Source organism: Haliotis cracherodii, unplaced genomic scaffold, assembly GCF_022045235.1.
Source record: "Haliotis cracherodii isolate W230 unplaced genomic scaffold, xgHalCrac1.p SCAF_8, whole genome shotgun sequence".
Classification (NCBI taxonomy): domain Eukaryota; kingdom Metazoa; phylum Mollusca; class Gastropoda; order Lepetellida; family Haliotidae; genus Haliotis; species Haliotis cracherodii.
The window spans coordinates 3,154,706-3,172,651 of record NW_027266341.1 but is presented as its reverse complement, the minus strand read 5'-3'; the positions used below and the strand labels follow the sequence as shown (position 1 = coordinate 3,172,651).

Below are 17,946 nucleotides of genomic sequence, written 5' to 3'. Positions count from 1 at the left end.
CGTCACAGTGAGTGCAATAAAATATTTTTGAAAGATCATGTTCTTTAGTTGTATGTTTTAGTGCGGTTCAAAACATTTCCATCAGAACGTTATAATTATATGCCAGCTAATGTAAATTGAACACACTCCAGTCACGCCGGAATTACCGCATCCCTAATTATGATTGATTTGGTGTTGATTTTATGAATGGAAGGAAATACATTATTCAGTTCTTTGAAAACAAACCAAAATGGATTTATTCTTTGAAGCTTTTTTGTATAATGAGTAATGCTGTGTAACAGTCCGGTACTATGTGTATGAAGGCCAAATCGCCCAAGATGCCGCAGTTAGCTGTGCAGTGTTGCCTACTCAAGGCGTGACAGGACCCTATGACTCCGGGGTGGATTCAGAGGTTGGTTTCTCAGTACCATACACCAAAACTGACAAATATTAAAGACATACGTGATTTCGGGCATCATAATACAATTTAAAAACTCAATCACTCACAACGTGTATAGTGCTTACAATTAAGGGAAGAACAGTTTGTTGAAAAATATTTCATGTTCAAATTTGATTAAAAGGAAAACAACGAAAACTAATTGTTACTTTTGTTTCAAAAATTAAATTAATTTTTTTAGATTTTCGAAAATTCGCATTACATGTGGCATCAAACATTATGTTCATAGCCAACTACTGGCGTCCAGAGATTTACGCAAAGGTATGTTGAGGTTTAATATGATATCAGATTATGTACCAGTGTTTCCCAGGATTAATAGCAAAGTAGTAGAGATATCTTATCAATGTTTTACGTGAATAAAGGCTCCAATGTTTGTTGGGCCAAAATGTTACACTGCCTTTTGTGTGACGCTGATATGAATGGTCGGGGAAATGTCAGACATATCGTTTCCTGAATCACATTAACCCTTTATGATCACGTATCAAACGTAGCAGAACAAGTAATTCACAACTAGAAATGTTATCACAGCGATGTTTCTAAGTAACGTTTGAAGATCAACGCCGAGATACACAATTTATTGTTTGAATTTTGAAAAATTCCATTCATTGTCATTATTAAGCTTAAGGGTTAAATATTAATTGCATATTAATTTCAATGAATGATTTATCATTCTCGTTTCATAGCACTATGGTTTGTTGTATCAACGCTGTTAGGTGAGTCGGAACATGTCACATCTGAGTGTCAGCTTCTGGTGGCTCCAAGAACAGGTATGTGGTATTTCTACACGCATCATCAAGATTCATGTTCAATTACTTATACTCTATCTATATTACAAGTCACCGTATTTAATTCATAATCATTGGACATTTACCAGTTTAATATGAGTTCTTTCATACGTATTTTACACAAATACAATTTACAGTATTAGTAAAACATATAAAAACCACACCAGTGTAAATTTATTTGAGCTTCTACCGGCCAACGTGTCTCACCTTAAATTACTATGTAAATAGCGCCGTGTTAATATTGGTTTGAGCAAATACATCACAAACACACGTCTCGTTTTGTCATTTACGTCACGTTTAACACATATGTACACGCCATTACGCCGTGTGGTACCCGTTGCAGAATACCCGAGAACTCCGTTGTGAAACTTAATTATGTACACGATTCCACAACAAAGATGCCATTTTCTTTCCAAACACCACTTTGAAAGTCACAATGAACTGATATGTTTTTAAGAGGTACTAGTCTAATACAAGTATATGTTTGTTTAGTTGTGGGGCGCTCCGTGGTGTTGTGGTATGGTTATCACAAGTTATAGCCCTTGCTCAGCGGACAGGGGTTGAAAAAAATCTGAATAATATTTTGAACCGGGTGAGTACAGACCACATGCTTATCATTTTGTAAAACATTGTTTCCCTGGGAGAAAAGATGATAAATATGTTAAATCGAGAATGTGACCTTCTGTGCATGCTGATCAGCTGATACTCGGAATTACTTGTGAAATTGCAATCTTATAAAATCAGACAAACCTTACTACCTCGTTCCGTTATCGGTCCCCTATAGAGAATGAATATTTCATGTCCCATTCGATAGAGATCTTTATTGTATAGTAAAATATATCAAAATAATGTCCACAAGATACCTTGCTTGGATTACTCATGTGTTATTACATACTGATTGCCATTGGACAGTGTAGACAGTTTAATGTTTATCCTCGAGAACTGGAGTATAGATTACAGGTAAAGCCATTCAGGCAGAAAGATACGGTAGTTATAAATGTAACACCAACGTAAGGAGTTAATGTCCCTATCGGCAAAATAAATGGCACATCTGTGGTTGATGAAGGTGGTTATCGTGATATCACGGGAAACACCCCGATACCCGTTGGTAACGGTGTACTCAGTATCGCTCGACGGACAATGCCTGACAAAGTCACAGAGTAAAGTTTTCTGTAAATCTCCTTAATGAATCAGCCCTCATCTTTCCTATACGTTTTTGTAAGATAATATCAAGAGGGTAAGAAAGACGACTCCTTCCAAACCAACACCCACTTAAGTTTGAAACCATGTCAAGGTTCTACATTTTCATCATGATAAAGACAAAGCATGAAGGTTTTCCTTTGTATTTTACGGGTGACATAACAATAATACAGATATCAAGGGGCGAATAATATCAGAAACATCGTGAGAGAAAATATGATGTCTAAAACTGACATTTTCTCTCAGATTCAACTGAGTATTTTCTAAGCAACTCACTTTATCATAGAAGCTGTGACAAAGCGAACCGAAGTTGTTAAGCCCAATCGATTCATACCCGTGCTATCCATTAATTTTGGAACTGTTTCGGAAAAAGGTCATTTTTATTAAGTTAACGTGAATTCCACACGATGTGAGCTGATAAAACACTGTATCCAGTCGAAACATGATATCATGATCAATATCAAATCGGCTTAGTTACTGAAGGTATGTTGATAGTTGCTATCACTGGCAGTTCTTATATCACATATCACGGATGCCATGATACACGGTTTCAAAACGAGTGGGTTTTTACAATCAGCAGCATTAGCTCTGCAAAAGGGCAATTTATATAATCAGTTGCGACATGTAATATTATATAAGCCAAATGTTTCATGTAACATGTTCATTTGATGTAAATAAAATAAGAATACAGCGAAACTCATTTGTCTGAACATCCTGCGTCCCTGGCACTAGCTGTGAAGATATTAATCTATGTCTAAGATTCGTTAATGTCGAAATGTTTTAATTAACTGGCAACGAATCTATCCGGGTAAACGGGCTTTCTGTATACTGATCTAGTTTCATATTTCAATCCAATGGCAAAATGACGAAGTAATAGGTGACGGTCATCACAAACAATAGCTACACTGATTACAGAAATAGTTTGACCCGAAACAACGTATTGACCGATACTTTTTTGTATACAAACGGACAAATAACTATGCTTTATATTAAATGGTGTAAATGTCATGTTATTGAAAATAAGAATATAATATTTTGTCATTCGTCTGATCAATGGTGTATCATAGCAATTTCATTGACAAAACCAAGACCTGTTAACAGGAGACAGGGACAGGCCCTAAAAGAGGGGCGGCGTAACAATGAACAATATCACAATGATGTAGCCATATTTACATATTTACACATAGATGTCTTCTTGTTCACAGGCACGGCATGCAACCGTAGATTAAAACTTCAAGGAAACCTTTTAGGAATAGCCGTAAACACCAAGATGAAACTTGACAAGAAGGATCTTTCCTTACTTTTCCACGTTTAGGTGGGCGTCAGCAGCATTTTTCACATCAACCTAGAAAATCATTCAAGTCAAGCTACGGTTCTCGACGGTTCTTCGAGCTCAGACAGAAGCTGAAACAAACACGCAATCATGATAAAAGGTAACTCGCCTCCACAAGATGCCTCTAATAGGGCGCCGGAAAATGCCGAGCGGTCTCCAAATGTCCAGTCGGCGAATTGGAAGGAACACATGCTCCTTCAGAAGAGGCTGCACATTCTGAATAGATCGGAGAAGGGCTTAGTGCATAGAATCGCCATTGATCAGAAGGTCATGTTCAGAAGGTTCCAAATGAAGCTGCACAGATCCAAACTCGGGTATGCTCAGATGATGGGAGATAAAGACCGTGTACGGGAGCTAAGAGCATTACACCTACATGGACTCAACACAAACTGTGGTCAAAGTGAGGGCGACTACGAGTTTTTGAAGAAGCTGGAGTATCGACCTTGTTCTGTGGATGAAGCAAGAATCCCAAGGTCGCGCCAGCAGTCCAAGAAAGCCACCTCTGACAGGGACATCGAGGAACTAATCCAGCAGGTCATGAAGGAGCAGTCCTCGCAACAAACAAGAAGCCAATCGGCATCAGGAAGGTGTGTTCCAGTAAGGGGAGATAACCCCCGTCCCCACAGTGGTAAGATGCGGACTCCCCCTTCATCACTTCCCCTTAGACCGGCTACTGCCGCAGGAACACGAGTAGAAAAAGAGTTTCTAATTTTACCCGATGTCAAAGGTCAAACAGTGGAAGAAAAGATTAATACATTTGTGGCAAACATAACTATTCAAAATAAAAATGACACAAGTGAAAATCCTGAGCTGGAATTTCCTTCAAAAATCGCAGGAAGGCGACAATCTAGAGTAAGTTTTGCTCAGAACATACCCCGAACAGTTTCCAGTACCTTTCCGGAATCTACCGGAAGTTCCCGACGTGAAAGTCTTACAACCAGCGAAGGAAGATCCTCCAGGAAGTCAAGAAGGGGTTCTATGTTTGAGGAGGTAAAAAAGACAAATCTGCAAGAAATATTTCTCGACGAAGCAAGATCTGTCGATCATGACCCTAAAGTGAAAGAGTTCTGTGATTCAACGCAAGCTTATGAAAACACCTATCTTGACAGATCCTTTGACTATTATGCCCACAAGATGCAGGTAAACGTGGAACAGACGACTAAAGATGATCCACCTCCAATGGCCGGCACGCCGGATCTTGAAAATTATAAATTTATAGGTAACACAAAGGTAAAGAGTCTCACCATGCCGTTGCTGGATTTAGACTTTGAAGATCTGAAACAACAGAAAGAGACACAAGAGGAAGTGGGTGAAGAGAACGTGGAAGAAGAGGAGGAAGAAGCGGACCACGGTCCTGATCCTGAAACAGATGTTCCTTCCGATGGTCCATATTCGTTGTGAAATAACAAGTGGAATGCATTCTGTATTACGAGTGTACGCGCCATATTCTTATTGTCGTCACTCGTATGCATGCATGTATGCTGTACGTTCCTTTAGGCTAACTATTACTTACATTTGAATAGGGTAATTGACATAGCAACACACTGGCCTGAATTGCATTACGTGTTATGATTTACAAATGATTGTTTACACTATACAAGAGAATTAACACCATGTACTTATCATCTCAATCGGACACCACTGATTCCCACTGTATTTAACACGATATTTATTGTGAAAGCAGTTTAGAAATAATCGTTGTACTTGACTGTTCGAACACTATATTAATTCATCATAAATACACGTGTTCTGTTTGTGTGATCATTTCTCAAATGAATATGATGAGTGTTCATATTTGTCCAAGACGGTACGAGTTGCCTCCCTTTAATGCTTGAACTTGTCGACACAAATGCGGCTCGATGAATGTGAATATGCACTGTAAATATGTGTTTACGTATTAACTACATGCTCAGCAAGTTAAGCTCTAAACGTGTTCATTGAGTTTTGTATTTTAAATCCCACTGAAACAAGGTTTTGCACCTTTTATCGAAACATGTGATCTAAACACTTGACGAGGAACAAACAGGCTTTTACAACATACTGGTACTAACACTATCCAAAATCCCCACGCACTTCGGGGCCAAAGTATATTCATGTCATAAAGGGTTATAAATAAATCCTGCTTAGAATAGTACTTAAAATGTTGTGCTGAACATTCATGTTTTGGAATCAAAACATGTACAAAAATGTATATGTTTTCAGGACACAGTAAAACCTGTTTACGAAAAGGTTTGTATGTTTGCTTATTGTTTAACGCCGCACTCAGCAATATTCCAGCTATATGACGGCGGTCTGTAAATAATCGAGTCTGGACAAGACAACCCAGTGATTGATATCATGATGATTGATCTACACATTTGGGATACGATGACATGCATCAACCAAGTCAGCGAGCCTGGCCACCCGATCCCGTTAGTCGCCTCTTACGACAAGCATAGTCACCTATTCATACCCGGATCTTCAGGGTAACGAAAAGGTAGGGGATAAACTTAATAGTGACAATCCATGTAACCTAAATACCTAATTATTTGACGACAGACCTGCTGTCGTATCAGTCACTATCTAAAATTCATGACGAGCATTACCTAAGAGTGGGTGAGTGGTTGAGTGAGCAATATAGTGGATTGGTGAGTGAGTGAATGTATGGGTGAGTGAGTGAGTGAGCACAATAAATGATGAGTGAGTGAATGAGTGATTGATTTACTTTAAGGAAAGTATCTAAGTTAAGACAGTTTAAACAATCATAAGTAAGGACAGAAATGTTGGTCATTGTGCGACAGAATTGTCAAATCTGAGGCTAATACTGTCTCTTGGTCACATGCTAACAACGACATGTACGAGTCATGGGTTGTAGAGTGATCGCCTACATATTCGCATGTTATGAGACGTTGGTCGGTGGCCAATCAGTGAGTGACATTGCAACATAAGCCCCGACGATTATTATTATCTTTTATTGTTGCAATTTATCTTAAAATATTAAGGTAAAGAAAACTGGTACCTCAAATGCTTCAAACAAGGCCACATCAGCTTTAAATTGTAGGCACTTCCTCTTGTCCTTACAGTGATACAAGACATGACGGAAAGAACAAATTCATGTTTGCGGTCGCTTTTGTCTCGTCTTTTCCCCGCGAATGGCTGTCAAGTTGCTAATGCGTCCTTTAAAAAAAACTCGTACCTTTGCCACTGAACGACTAAAGACTGTCGTCGACAAATACAGAAGAAGCGCACGTAAAATAGCTGGCACAACATATTGTGAAACAAGTCTCACTAATCACGAACATTTTGCAGTATTTAATTAGTACGTGTATCACGTTCCGATGCATATGCAACTATAGTATATCGAGTATCGGGCGGTTTGTAAATACGAAGTTAGAGTATTTCACGTCGAAATGAACACTTATTTCAGTTACATCAACAGATATTTTCCCACCGAACTGTGGAGTGTGTTGCAGAAGATATAACCTGTTTATCATAAATTTCGTCATGTCTTGTTTCTCCTCTTTGACTTACGGGGATGCGAAAAAGGGCGGCTGTATTACAGCTTTATGTTAACAGTAACACATGTGGCATTTATTTCATTAATAGACTGTCGCTCCCCAAACTCCGTTTACATCAAAGGTGATCCTCGTTTCTCTGATGTCGCTTTCAGACATATGGAGCTATGACAGGGTAAAACATAAACCTCTCTTGCGTTTCATGATCTGTGATGCAAATTGTTACCTTTGTGCTAACAGATTACTTGAAATGTGTTTCACTGTAAATATACATTAGAGTTCATGAAAAACTTCTGCAGCAAAACTAGGCACCATTGGTGTTACAACTTTTGAATAATGCACGAACATGTTAAGAACAGAAGTAGTGTTTTTCCCATTTATACATTAACTGTATAAGCTGCTTGTGTTGAAAAGGCATGATGTCCACAATGAATCTGAATGAAACGCATATATGATTAATAAAGGAACTTCTGCAGAATGCATAAGCTAAAACTGAAAACAAAAATGTACTTCATGATCTCATGTTCGAGATAATGTCACACTGGTGATAACAAAAAAATAAATGAAAACGCCTTATATTTCAAGTAAAACATCTGGCGATCACCGGTGCAAGAGAAATTTCCATCACCTACATGTGATGTTCATGCAATATGCTTGTAGTTTCCAAACATTTAAAAATAAATAGACATGCATGACCTATTAAAAAAACATTTACATATTCTAAATGTATTATTATTGTTCTTGGAAAAATGAAATAAAACAAAAACAATCAGACAAATCTAACATAGGAAGCATCTTAAAAAAACACTAAAAAGTACATAAAATAAGATAATATATCCTTCAGTCATATGGTAAAATTACACACACATGCACATAAGCACGCGCGCATCCTCTTCATCCAAAACTATGCTTCTTTTATAATGGGAATAAGTTCTCAGTATTGCTGGTTCCACGTCGTTACTTTTCTCTCTCGGCGCCGAGAGGTAGAATTCACTGGTTTATACTTCTCGTCATTTATTCTCAAATAAGCCACCCCTTTCATCGCTTCATATGAGCCTGGCTCCGCGTCAACCATCAGGTCCTTCTGCCTGTACTCGTCGAACACACTCCCGTAACTGAAGGACGGTAGAGGTTCAACGGGTTGTTGTCGTTTCTTGGGTTCCGGAGACGGGGTTTGTGCTGCCACTGGAAGATTGGCCATACCTGGAAATATTCCATATTATGTCATAGTTGTATGTGACCGTTGATGGTGTGATAATTGTTTATAAGTTTGGAATTATGCACATATGTGTTTAGTGAGTGAGGTGTGTTTAACGCCGCTTTGAATAATATTTCAGTGAGTGAGTGAGTGAGTGAGTGGGGTTCAACACCCTTTTAACAATATTTCAGCTATATGTCATGTGTGCTGACAGCCCGGCACCATGCAGGACAACCCTCGAACCTAGGATCATACATGAAGGTTTCGTTTCTGCCTAAGGGACCAAACTCTGCACAGCGAATTGCGGGGCTTGGGCGACTTGGTCCCCCGTGCCCCTTAATCACTGGGAGCAGTTTCTCTTCTGAACATCTTAGGGAAGATTTTTATGTCTATTCTAGAAAAATGCCTTAGAATGTTGATAGAGGTAAATGATGTTATTTCCGAATCTGAAGCAGGTTTCCGTTCTCAATATTCTATCATTGATCATATCTTTAGATACAGGCATTATGAACAAAATATGTAGTAAGCCAAAAGGCACATTTTCTGTTGCATTCATTAATTTTAGAAAGGCATGTGAGTTTGCTGACAGGAAAAGAACGCTATATTTACTCTCACAAAAAAACAAAAACAAAAAAACATGACATGGAAAAATGTACACTATGTTAAAAAGTATGGATGCATCTGTAAAGGTTGGTTGCTGTGAAACGTTTCACACCTCTGGTGGGGTAAGACAAGGCTGCGTTTTGAGCCCTTTCCTGTTCATATATAGAGAATACTACACTCATTCTCGTTAGATACCATTTTTACGAAACGAGTGGACTTTCTATGGTATCTGACCGAGCGAAAGCGAGGTCAGATACCATAGAAAGTTCACGAGTTTCGTAAAAATGGTATCTAACGAGAATGAGTGTGGTATTTTATTTATTACCCACGTTAAATATATATTTAAGTGTAAATACATAACAACTTTCGTTCGTTGACAGACCAAACTGAAACCGGTTGCAAAATCTGGTTGCGCATGAATATTGATATATGACCAAATATGGGCATTGTTGACATGTTTATGCATACGCATTGACAACATGCGCCTGCTGTTCTGTTTGCAAACAAACCAGCACAAACGCTCAAGATCCTTTTGGAAGAAAGTCTTCAACTTATGGTAATTCAAGCGCCATGTTGTAAGTACGCAGGACACCGATAAGAAAATTTGAAATGTCACATTAGCGCCGCGCTTTGAATATCGGACCAACAGTCGGTCACACTGCCGGGGTCCTGTCTGTGCAATCAAAATGGTTCGGTTTCCTTGATCTATCAGGTGAATTTATATCATGTTCGTACCATTTTGGAAGAGGGAAATCAGACTGTTCGCCAAAGACATTCATGTTAACTGTACCACCCTTTACTGAAGACGTGAAAATCAACAAACTCAAGTCTGCTTGCATGGTAGTGACAGCTTCGAAGGGCAAGGTCGCCACCGGAATAAGAAAAGACAACCGCGATCCACTCACAGCGTTTTACGCTAGAGATGGGGAATGTTACTGTTCACATTTGGGATGTTTGGGGCCACAAAATCAGAAGTCAGGCACACTTCCACGGAGTTTTCGAATGATTTTTATCGGAACTGTGAACTTTAAGTGATCTGGTTGTGCTGTCGTGTTCGTTCATTCATGAACAACACCTACCGAAACAGCGCCACAAAATACGCTTCAAAGGGGACACCGATGGCACAACCGGATCATCCCAAGTAAGTCTAGATATCTGTCCAGATAGTTTAAACAGACTTCATTTCACCATGCTTATCCTTTTACGTTAAATCAAATTGAAAGTTGCGAAAATGGTCGGGTGCGTCACGCTCAAGGGACGCGCTCGATCGGCAGTCGTACATTGTAAATCGATTTATAGATCTAGCTCGATTATACGTCTGTAGGAGCTCTATGCATAACTTATATTGAATGCAAACCGAATTTGATGCGTGTGACTATCTTGTTTGGTTTAATAAAGTGTTTGTAAATATCTCTCGTTCTCATGAATTTCTTCAGTTCTGCCTTGTAATCGCAAAATGAATGACGTCTCGCGATTTTTTATGAATGAAAAAAGTAGTCCCGGTGTGACAGAGGTCACGGTTATCCAATCAAAACGAATAAAACAAGGTCAACCTTGTACGACACACGTGTGACGTACGGATTTAGTATCTTACCACCTGTATCTTCACCACGTGGGTAATAATCTTTATTATTGAGCTTGTTCTAGCTGTTTGTGTTCGTGGTATTTTTGTAACCTAAAATATTGAACATCTGGGTCCACTTGCACAAAGCAATCTTAGTGCTATAATTATTGTAAATCCTTAAGATCGCGATCTTAGGCTTCGGCTACACTCGCCATCCATTTGCACAAAACGATTGTAGGCTAAGATCATTGTAAGCTACAATCGAAACTTACAAATGGTCGGGACGAATCTTAAGTAGCTAAGATCGTTGTAGTCCCTGAATAAACTTGACAAAATGGCGTGCAAGGCTTGGTCTGTTTCACATTATAAATACGCAAATAAGGGCAATTAAGTTCTGGATTAAGCTTTTTCAAATGAATGCAAGTCGATACCCTTTCCAAAACTATGCAAAGTTAAAAGTATTAGAAGAGCATGGTAATGTCAATTGGGCATCGTCTGTGAGGCAAATGTTATTTCATAATGGTTTTGCGTATGTGTGGTTATGACAAGGTATTGGTGATAAGAACATGTTTCTGTCTGCAATTGAAGCCGTTTAAGGGATATTTATTTCCAAACATGGTACCACAGTTTGGAGTCGTCTACCTTTTAAGTGCATTGTGCTAAATTATAAATATAAAATCTCTTCTGCAACCCGAATAATATGAAACTGTACTCAGATACAGATGATGTAAATTTCAAATATCTGTTTACAACATTGTCGAGTCATATACAACGAACTAACGAGATATTTTTGTAGTCCGTACATATTTTGTACGGAAGTAAGTTGACATCAAACGTCCCTCATGATGATGCTACAGCGCAATTGTACCCTGAGGTCTCTTTCAACACAAACCAGATTGATCGTGTCTTGATGTGTACGTGTCCCTTGTGCTTAGCACGATATACATCAACCATACGGTAATTGTCATATGGCCTGACGAGAGGCTATGCTGTATGCGAGACTGTAATGCGGGACTGTAGTGCAGACATGTCAGATACAACTTAAACAGGGATAAGCCAGATGCTTTATACCCGAGCTCTCAATGGAGTAACATGAACATACTCAGACATACAAAACCAGTTTTGAAGCCTTTCTTATCTGGCGATAAACGACGACGTAGAGGCATTTATCGTGAGGATTATCACTCTGAATGTATGAATGACAAAATCTGGGCATAAGGCGTCACTAATGAAGTGACATGTGGTCGTTCGGTAACGTGGTACAGCAAACAAGGAATTGAGGTGTGTCTGCACCCTGTTGCACCCTGGTTATTGAGGACAGGGTCACTCTCTGCGAGGCCATACTAACTCAGTTGTGTGCTCGGAGTTGTTCTGGCCATATATATATTTAGTTATTTGTGTACCCAATCCCACACCGGTTGTGTTTTGTTATCACTATGTATGGACGTGGCTATTCACAAAACTAAATTTTCATAACAATAAACATTTGATATAATGGGCAACAGCGCTACATCAAAGCCTGTGCCACAACGCACCTCCGTGCTAACAAGGTTGACTCAACCAAAGCATAGTATACTCAGGTTGTTTTGAAAATATTAAATGAACCTGTAAATCATTTTAGCATAAACACAATCCAACCAGTATATTCGTCATATGTAAGATATGTATGGAAAGTGTCAAGCTTAATTTCTATTTCTCAGCAGTGAGTATGGAAGATGGCAGAATATCTTACCGTAATGTAATGCCATATAATCCATTAACTCAGCCATCCTCTCTCTGTGATCATCGGACTTCACCCTCTCGCCAACTAGCAGTTTTTGCTGTCGATGATACTCCTTAAAGCTCGGGGCAAGGAATTCGTTTCTTCTGTCCATCACAGTGGCAATGTAACGCCCATCTGTAGTTTTATAATACTGTATCACTTTATCATCCTCTGTCATTCGTTTCTGCCACTGACGACGTGATTTCTCCTCTTGTTTTAAAACCCACATCATATTTGCTGATAGATTCTTATCAGCTTTCGCATGTGGTTTCTTCCTTCTTTGTTTCACTGGCAGAAGGGCCCTTGTATCTGGGGTGATACCCAATGGTACTTCAAAACTGAAACTATCAGGCACTGGTTCATCAGCGTCCAGATCAGACTTTGTTGAAGGATGTGCTTTCTTATCTCTGGAGGCTGTCCTGGAGATGCTTGAAAGATCACTTTGCTTTGAAGGCACGCGTTCTCTACTTGCAGCCTTACGAGGACTGGAACAAGAGTCCACTGATTTAATAGAAGACCTGTTACTTTCCCTTGACATGGTTGCAACCATTTCGCGTGAATTAAGGTTCGAATCCGTTGAATATCCTTGGAAGGATCCCACCCCTGAATCAGTGGTAGCGTGTTCTTTACTCTCAGACAATCGTAGTTGTTCTTTGAGATATGATGACGGCGGTGGGGCTAATGGAGCTCTTCTTATCCTAAGTGGTGGCAGACTTGCTTTATCTGTATCTGATCCTAGATAATCAGGCACGATTTCCTGTAAAACGTCATCACTTATATTAATATAATTAGAAGGGAGAGGAACATGTGGATTACCATATGTAAACCATCCAAGGTCTGGGTCATGATTTTCCTCGCCAAACAATGAAGGCCTTCTTAAGACTCCGTCAGAGTTGTCTGTCTCTGTTGAAAGATAATTGTCTATTTTGTCACCTTCTTCCATTTCATCACAATCAGCAGCAGCACCTTCAGGTGAGTGTGAGTCATTCTCTTCTGTTTTATCTTCTGTTCCACCTGTTTCGCTGTCTTGACGATCTGGGTATGTGGTTGTCACTAGAGGCTCATGAAGGTTGTCCTCGTCGTCTTCATCACCCTTAGTCCTTGTTACTGGCTCCGATGTTGTTTTGCTCACTTCCAAAACTCGCGATTTTCTAACTGGACCAATTACTTGATCACAATCATCATCAATAATGGTATCATTGACATCAGTATACACACGTTCACTGTTTTCAGCCGTTTTTGCATGATATTGTGAAGGCTCCTTCTCACGAGTCAGACTACCCTTCCTTTCCGAAGAAGGATTCTCTCCAATGTTCTGATTCTTCATTGGCTCCTGCTCCGTATCCTGCACCGTTTCCTGCACCTTCACATGTCCACGTGGATCTGATTTAGTTGCAACTGGTGCCACACTGCCACCACTCTCAGCAACAGAGCCTTTCCTCGCTAGCTTTCGATCACGTTTTGCTTTTTTCTCTTCTTGTTTCCGTTTTTCAGCCAGAGCTCTTTCCTTTTTCTTCCTTTGAACATTTTCTCTAAATTTAGCAACAGCTCTCTTCATCAGAGTCCTCACCCTCTCCGATTTCATCTTCTCCCTTATCTCCTCCTGTCTCCTCGCACACTCAGCTCTCTGTATCTTCCTCTTCTCCCGCTGGACGCGGCACATCATCTTATACACCACGTCCTGGCCTTTGACCAACTTCTGCATCACATGCTGGTGCTCTTTGTACATGATATTCACGTGTTTCATCATCACAGCATCACTCATGGTGTCAAAGTGTCGAGCTTCATCGGAAATCTCGGGTCTATCCTGTTTCCGCAGTTTCGGAAGGTGATCTCCATGCATACCAGCCAGTTTGAGGTATTTGGACCTCCGATTTTCCCTCACCGGAATAGCCGGAGCCCTTCTTCTCCATATTGGTTTCACTGTAGGATTGTTAGTAGACATTGTCAATAAGATCCAAGTGTCATAAGGAATATGGTTAAGCGGCAAAAATATCCGTAGGATTAAGGTTGTTAACGAGACATTTCATACCATAGTTTTGAGAAATGGCAAGAAATGTTTTTTGTTCATGCTTGAATCTACTCACTCTATTTGTAGTGTGAAGTAAGAAACAATGACACATTAACTGGTAGATCCAATCTCCACTGCAATGACCCTTGAGAATGATCCAATGAAATCATAATGTAATAATGTATATATGTATCCACTTTCGACCAATCTCAAAGCCATCGTCAAAAGTTTTTGGTCCGCACTAGGCCTTGCTGTTAACTGTGCTTCAATCTATACATATCTGCCAACCGTGACAACATGTTCATTTCTTCTATGTCTATTTGCGTGTGTGCATTACTCCAAGTAGCACCCGCAATAACACACACCATAGAGTCGCATTGTAAACATGCCTTACGCTCATCAAAAGCGTTAGGTAACCAGAAGCACCAATCACAGTTGTCAGTAGAGCCTAAGTATTTTCTTTTCACACCCATGCTCCAGGTAACCGTCGTATTCTCTTCTCGTAGCTCCTATCTCCGTGGCAATCTCCTCCAAGTGTCGTTAGATCCATACTTGCTCTACTCCACAAAGATAATGAACAACATTAATCGCATATACCACATTGTCACCTTAATCTATAAACGTTTGCAAAGACTTAGTGAGCACTGCCAAAGACAAACATATATAGATTAACAACCATAAACACCAGCAAAATAAAACATAAAAGATGAAATGTCTCATATTTGTAAATATACCTCACAAGAGCGTTGGGGACCTCTGACTTTATACGGGTGAGAAAAAGACAATATTTCATAGACCCCGTGACAATAATGCTATGGTAGGCTTAAGTCAGCAGTTATCACGACGACATTCCTTTCTCTAGGAGACGGTTGCAAGCAAGAGACAGACGTGTCACATGGTCACCCTTGAGCCTGCCAATAACGTATATACAGAACGTCTAATATGTCTGTGAATTGCCACCTATTGAATCTGCGTCACTGACACTATGATAAGCACAATAACGGCTTGATATCTACGGCGCATTGCTCACGCAAATACAGAGAATCAATTCATGATGGGACTACGACAAGGTTCTATACTTTGTTCGCCTTCGTCTAGCATAAAGATTTATACACGAAATTGGAATCTGGTGCTTGTGGTGTGATGTATTGCTGTCATTGTAACTTTAGGAGAGAGATGGGAATATCAGATTTTCATTGTAAGTGTTGTCATTAAAGCACCGACTTGAACAAATTGGGCTTTTAAGTTTGTTTGACCGTTCGTGTTGTGTTGTCTACTATTGAGTGGTAATAATTTGAGTTTTAGCTTGAGTCCTTTACCGTAAACATTTACAGGATACTGTCTTCAGCGAACATTATAGTTTATGGTCCAATCATTAAGTGGCTCGCGTCTACTTAAGAATGAAGCTCTTGGCCGCCGTAATTCCCTATGCATGTCAGCGATACCGTAGTTTTGTTTTATATTATAGTCGGATCTCGCCTCCTTGGTCTAGTGGATAGAGCGTCTACCAAGAAAAAGTGGGGTCAGTGGTTCGATACCAAAAATACGTTAAAAGATGATACGCATTGTTACCCTGCCTGGAGATTGGGAGTAAGGGGATTACACAAGGACTGGACGGCTTAGACTGTTCCTTAGCAGAGCTACATCCGGTCATTTCTCTCGACAAAGTGACTTGTGAAAAGAATATTCAGAAAAAATAATTTACGTAGACTAACACACAATTAATGCATCTGAATCACGACTGCATCACAACTGACTGCATTGTCATTGAACACAACTGTTTCGCAATCCTACCGTAAAAGGCAGGTTACCCAAATAGACCCAACGGTTCATGTTTGCGTTAAGTGCGAAGTGTGCAACAAGTAAAGGAAGCATGACCTTCCTAAATCTATTTTCTGTATGCTTAACTTGAGTAAATACAGCTGATTGCTTTCAATATTGGCCCTGATAGTGCTGGCGTGCGTGTATCATAGATATGCGTCATAAGATAAGATTTGGGTGTCGACGATAGTCCGATAACTCGACACAGATCACAAGCTCAGTATAATAACCACGAAAACAGGTGAGACACATTAACAGCCACGGCCCAACAGCAGTAATTAACTGTAGAGTTTACTAAGGGCAAGGACCTAAAACTTAAATATGAAGCACACCTGTCCCTAGATAGACGTGGTTGTTTCATTGCTGTCGGATCATTACCCCGACCCTGTCAAAAGAGCAAATAAATTACGATACTGTTTGTGTATGGTTTAAGAGCGATATATTGGTCGGAATCAATATGCCACTCCTGAAGTTGATATACATTGATCCACGTCATGGTTTGTGTAATATACAGTAATTAAGTGGCGGGTATGGAAGAAGTAAGGGGTGGGTATGGAAGAGGTAAGGGGCGGGAATGGAAGAGGTAAGGGGCAGGTATGGAAGAGGTAAGGGGCGGGTATGGAAGAGGTAAGGGGCGGGTATGGAAGAAGTAAGGGGCAGGTATGGAAGAGGTAAGGGGCGGGTATGGAAGAGGTAAGGGGCAGGTATGGAAGAGGTAAGGGGCGGGAATGGAAGAGGTAAGGGGCGGGTATGGTAAAAGTAAGGGGCGGGTATGGTAGAGGTAAGGGGCGGGTATGGAAGAGGCGGGAATGGAAGAGGTAAGGGGCGGGTATGGAAGAGGCGGGTATGGAAGAGGTAAGGGGCGGGTATGGTAAAAGTAAGGGGCGGGTATGGAAGAGGTAAGGGGCGGGTATGGAAGAGGTAAGGGGCAGGTATGGAAGAAGTAAGGGGTGGGTATGGAAGAGGTAAGGGGTGGGTATGGAAGAGGTAAGGGGTGGGTATGGAAGATGTAAGGGGTGGGTATGGAAGAAGTAAGGGGCGGGTATGGAAGAAGTAAGGGGTGGGTATGGAAGAGGTAAGGGGTGGGTATGGAAGATGTAAGGGGTGGGTATGGAAGAGGTAAGGGGTGGGCATGGAAGAGGTAAGGGGTGGGTATGGAAGTAGTATGGGGGGGGGTATGGAAGAGGTAAGGGGTGGGTATGGAAGAAGTAGGGGGGGTATGGAAGAGGTAAGGGGTGGGTATGGAAGTAGTATGGGGTGGGCATGGAAGATGTAAGGGGTGGGTATGGAAGTAGTATGGGGGGGGGGGGTATGGAAGAGGTAAGGGGTGTGTATGGAAGAAGTAGGGGGGGTATGGAAGAGGTAAGGGGCGGGTATGGAAGAGGTAAGGGGCGGGTATGGAAGAAGTAGGGGGGGTATGGTAAAAGTAAGGGGTGGGTATGGAAGAAGTAAGGGGCGGGTATGGAAGAGGTAAGGGTCGGGTATGGAAGAGGTAAGGGGCGGGTATGGAAGAGGTAAGGGGTGGGTATGGAAGAGGTAAAAAAACAAAACTAAACGCTTCGCATCATAATGTACTTTTGTACTCATGTTGTGGTAAATATGAAACGTGGTAAATAAGACTGGTTGTAGCCTTAATACGGTTTGGTGTACTCTCTGGAGCGGTCGGGTAGCCTAGTGGTTAAAGCGTTCGCTCGTCACTCCGAAGACCCGGGTTCGATTCCCGACATGGGTACAATGTG

The 17,946-nt window shown here is 40.6% G+C and overlaps 2 protein-coding genes across 2 annotated transcripts; one reads left to right on the top strand and one right to left on the bottom strand.

Annotated features, from left to right (window-relative positions):
* The first annotated feature begins 3,844 nt into the window (after nt 1–3,844).
* On the top strand, nt 3,845–5,155 carry LOC139449450 (uncharacterized). Its single transcript, XM_071230850.1, has one exon. The coding sequence runs from the start codon at nt 3,845–3,847 to the stop codon at nt 5,153–5,155; it is 1,311 nt and encodes a 436-aa protein (XP_071086951.1).
* Nucleotides 5,156–8,132: 2,977 nt separating this feature from the next.
* On the bottom strand, nt 8,133–17,360 carry LOC139450456 (gelsolin-related protein of 125 kDa-like). Its single transcript, XM_071232162.1, has 2 exons — nt 12,346–17,360; nt 8,133–8,451 (listed from the first exon to the last, which is right to left on the bottom strand). The coding sequence occupies exons 1-2, from the start codon at nt 14,318–14,320 to the stop codon at nt 8,183–8,185; spliced, it is 2,244 nt and encodes a 747-aa protein (XP_071088263.1). The 5' UTR covers nt 14,321–17,360; the 3' UTR covers nt 8,133–8,182.
* Between the last annotated feature and the right edge of the window lie 586 nt (nt 17,361–17,946).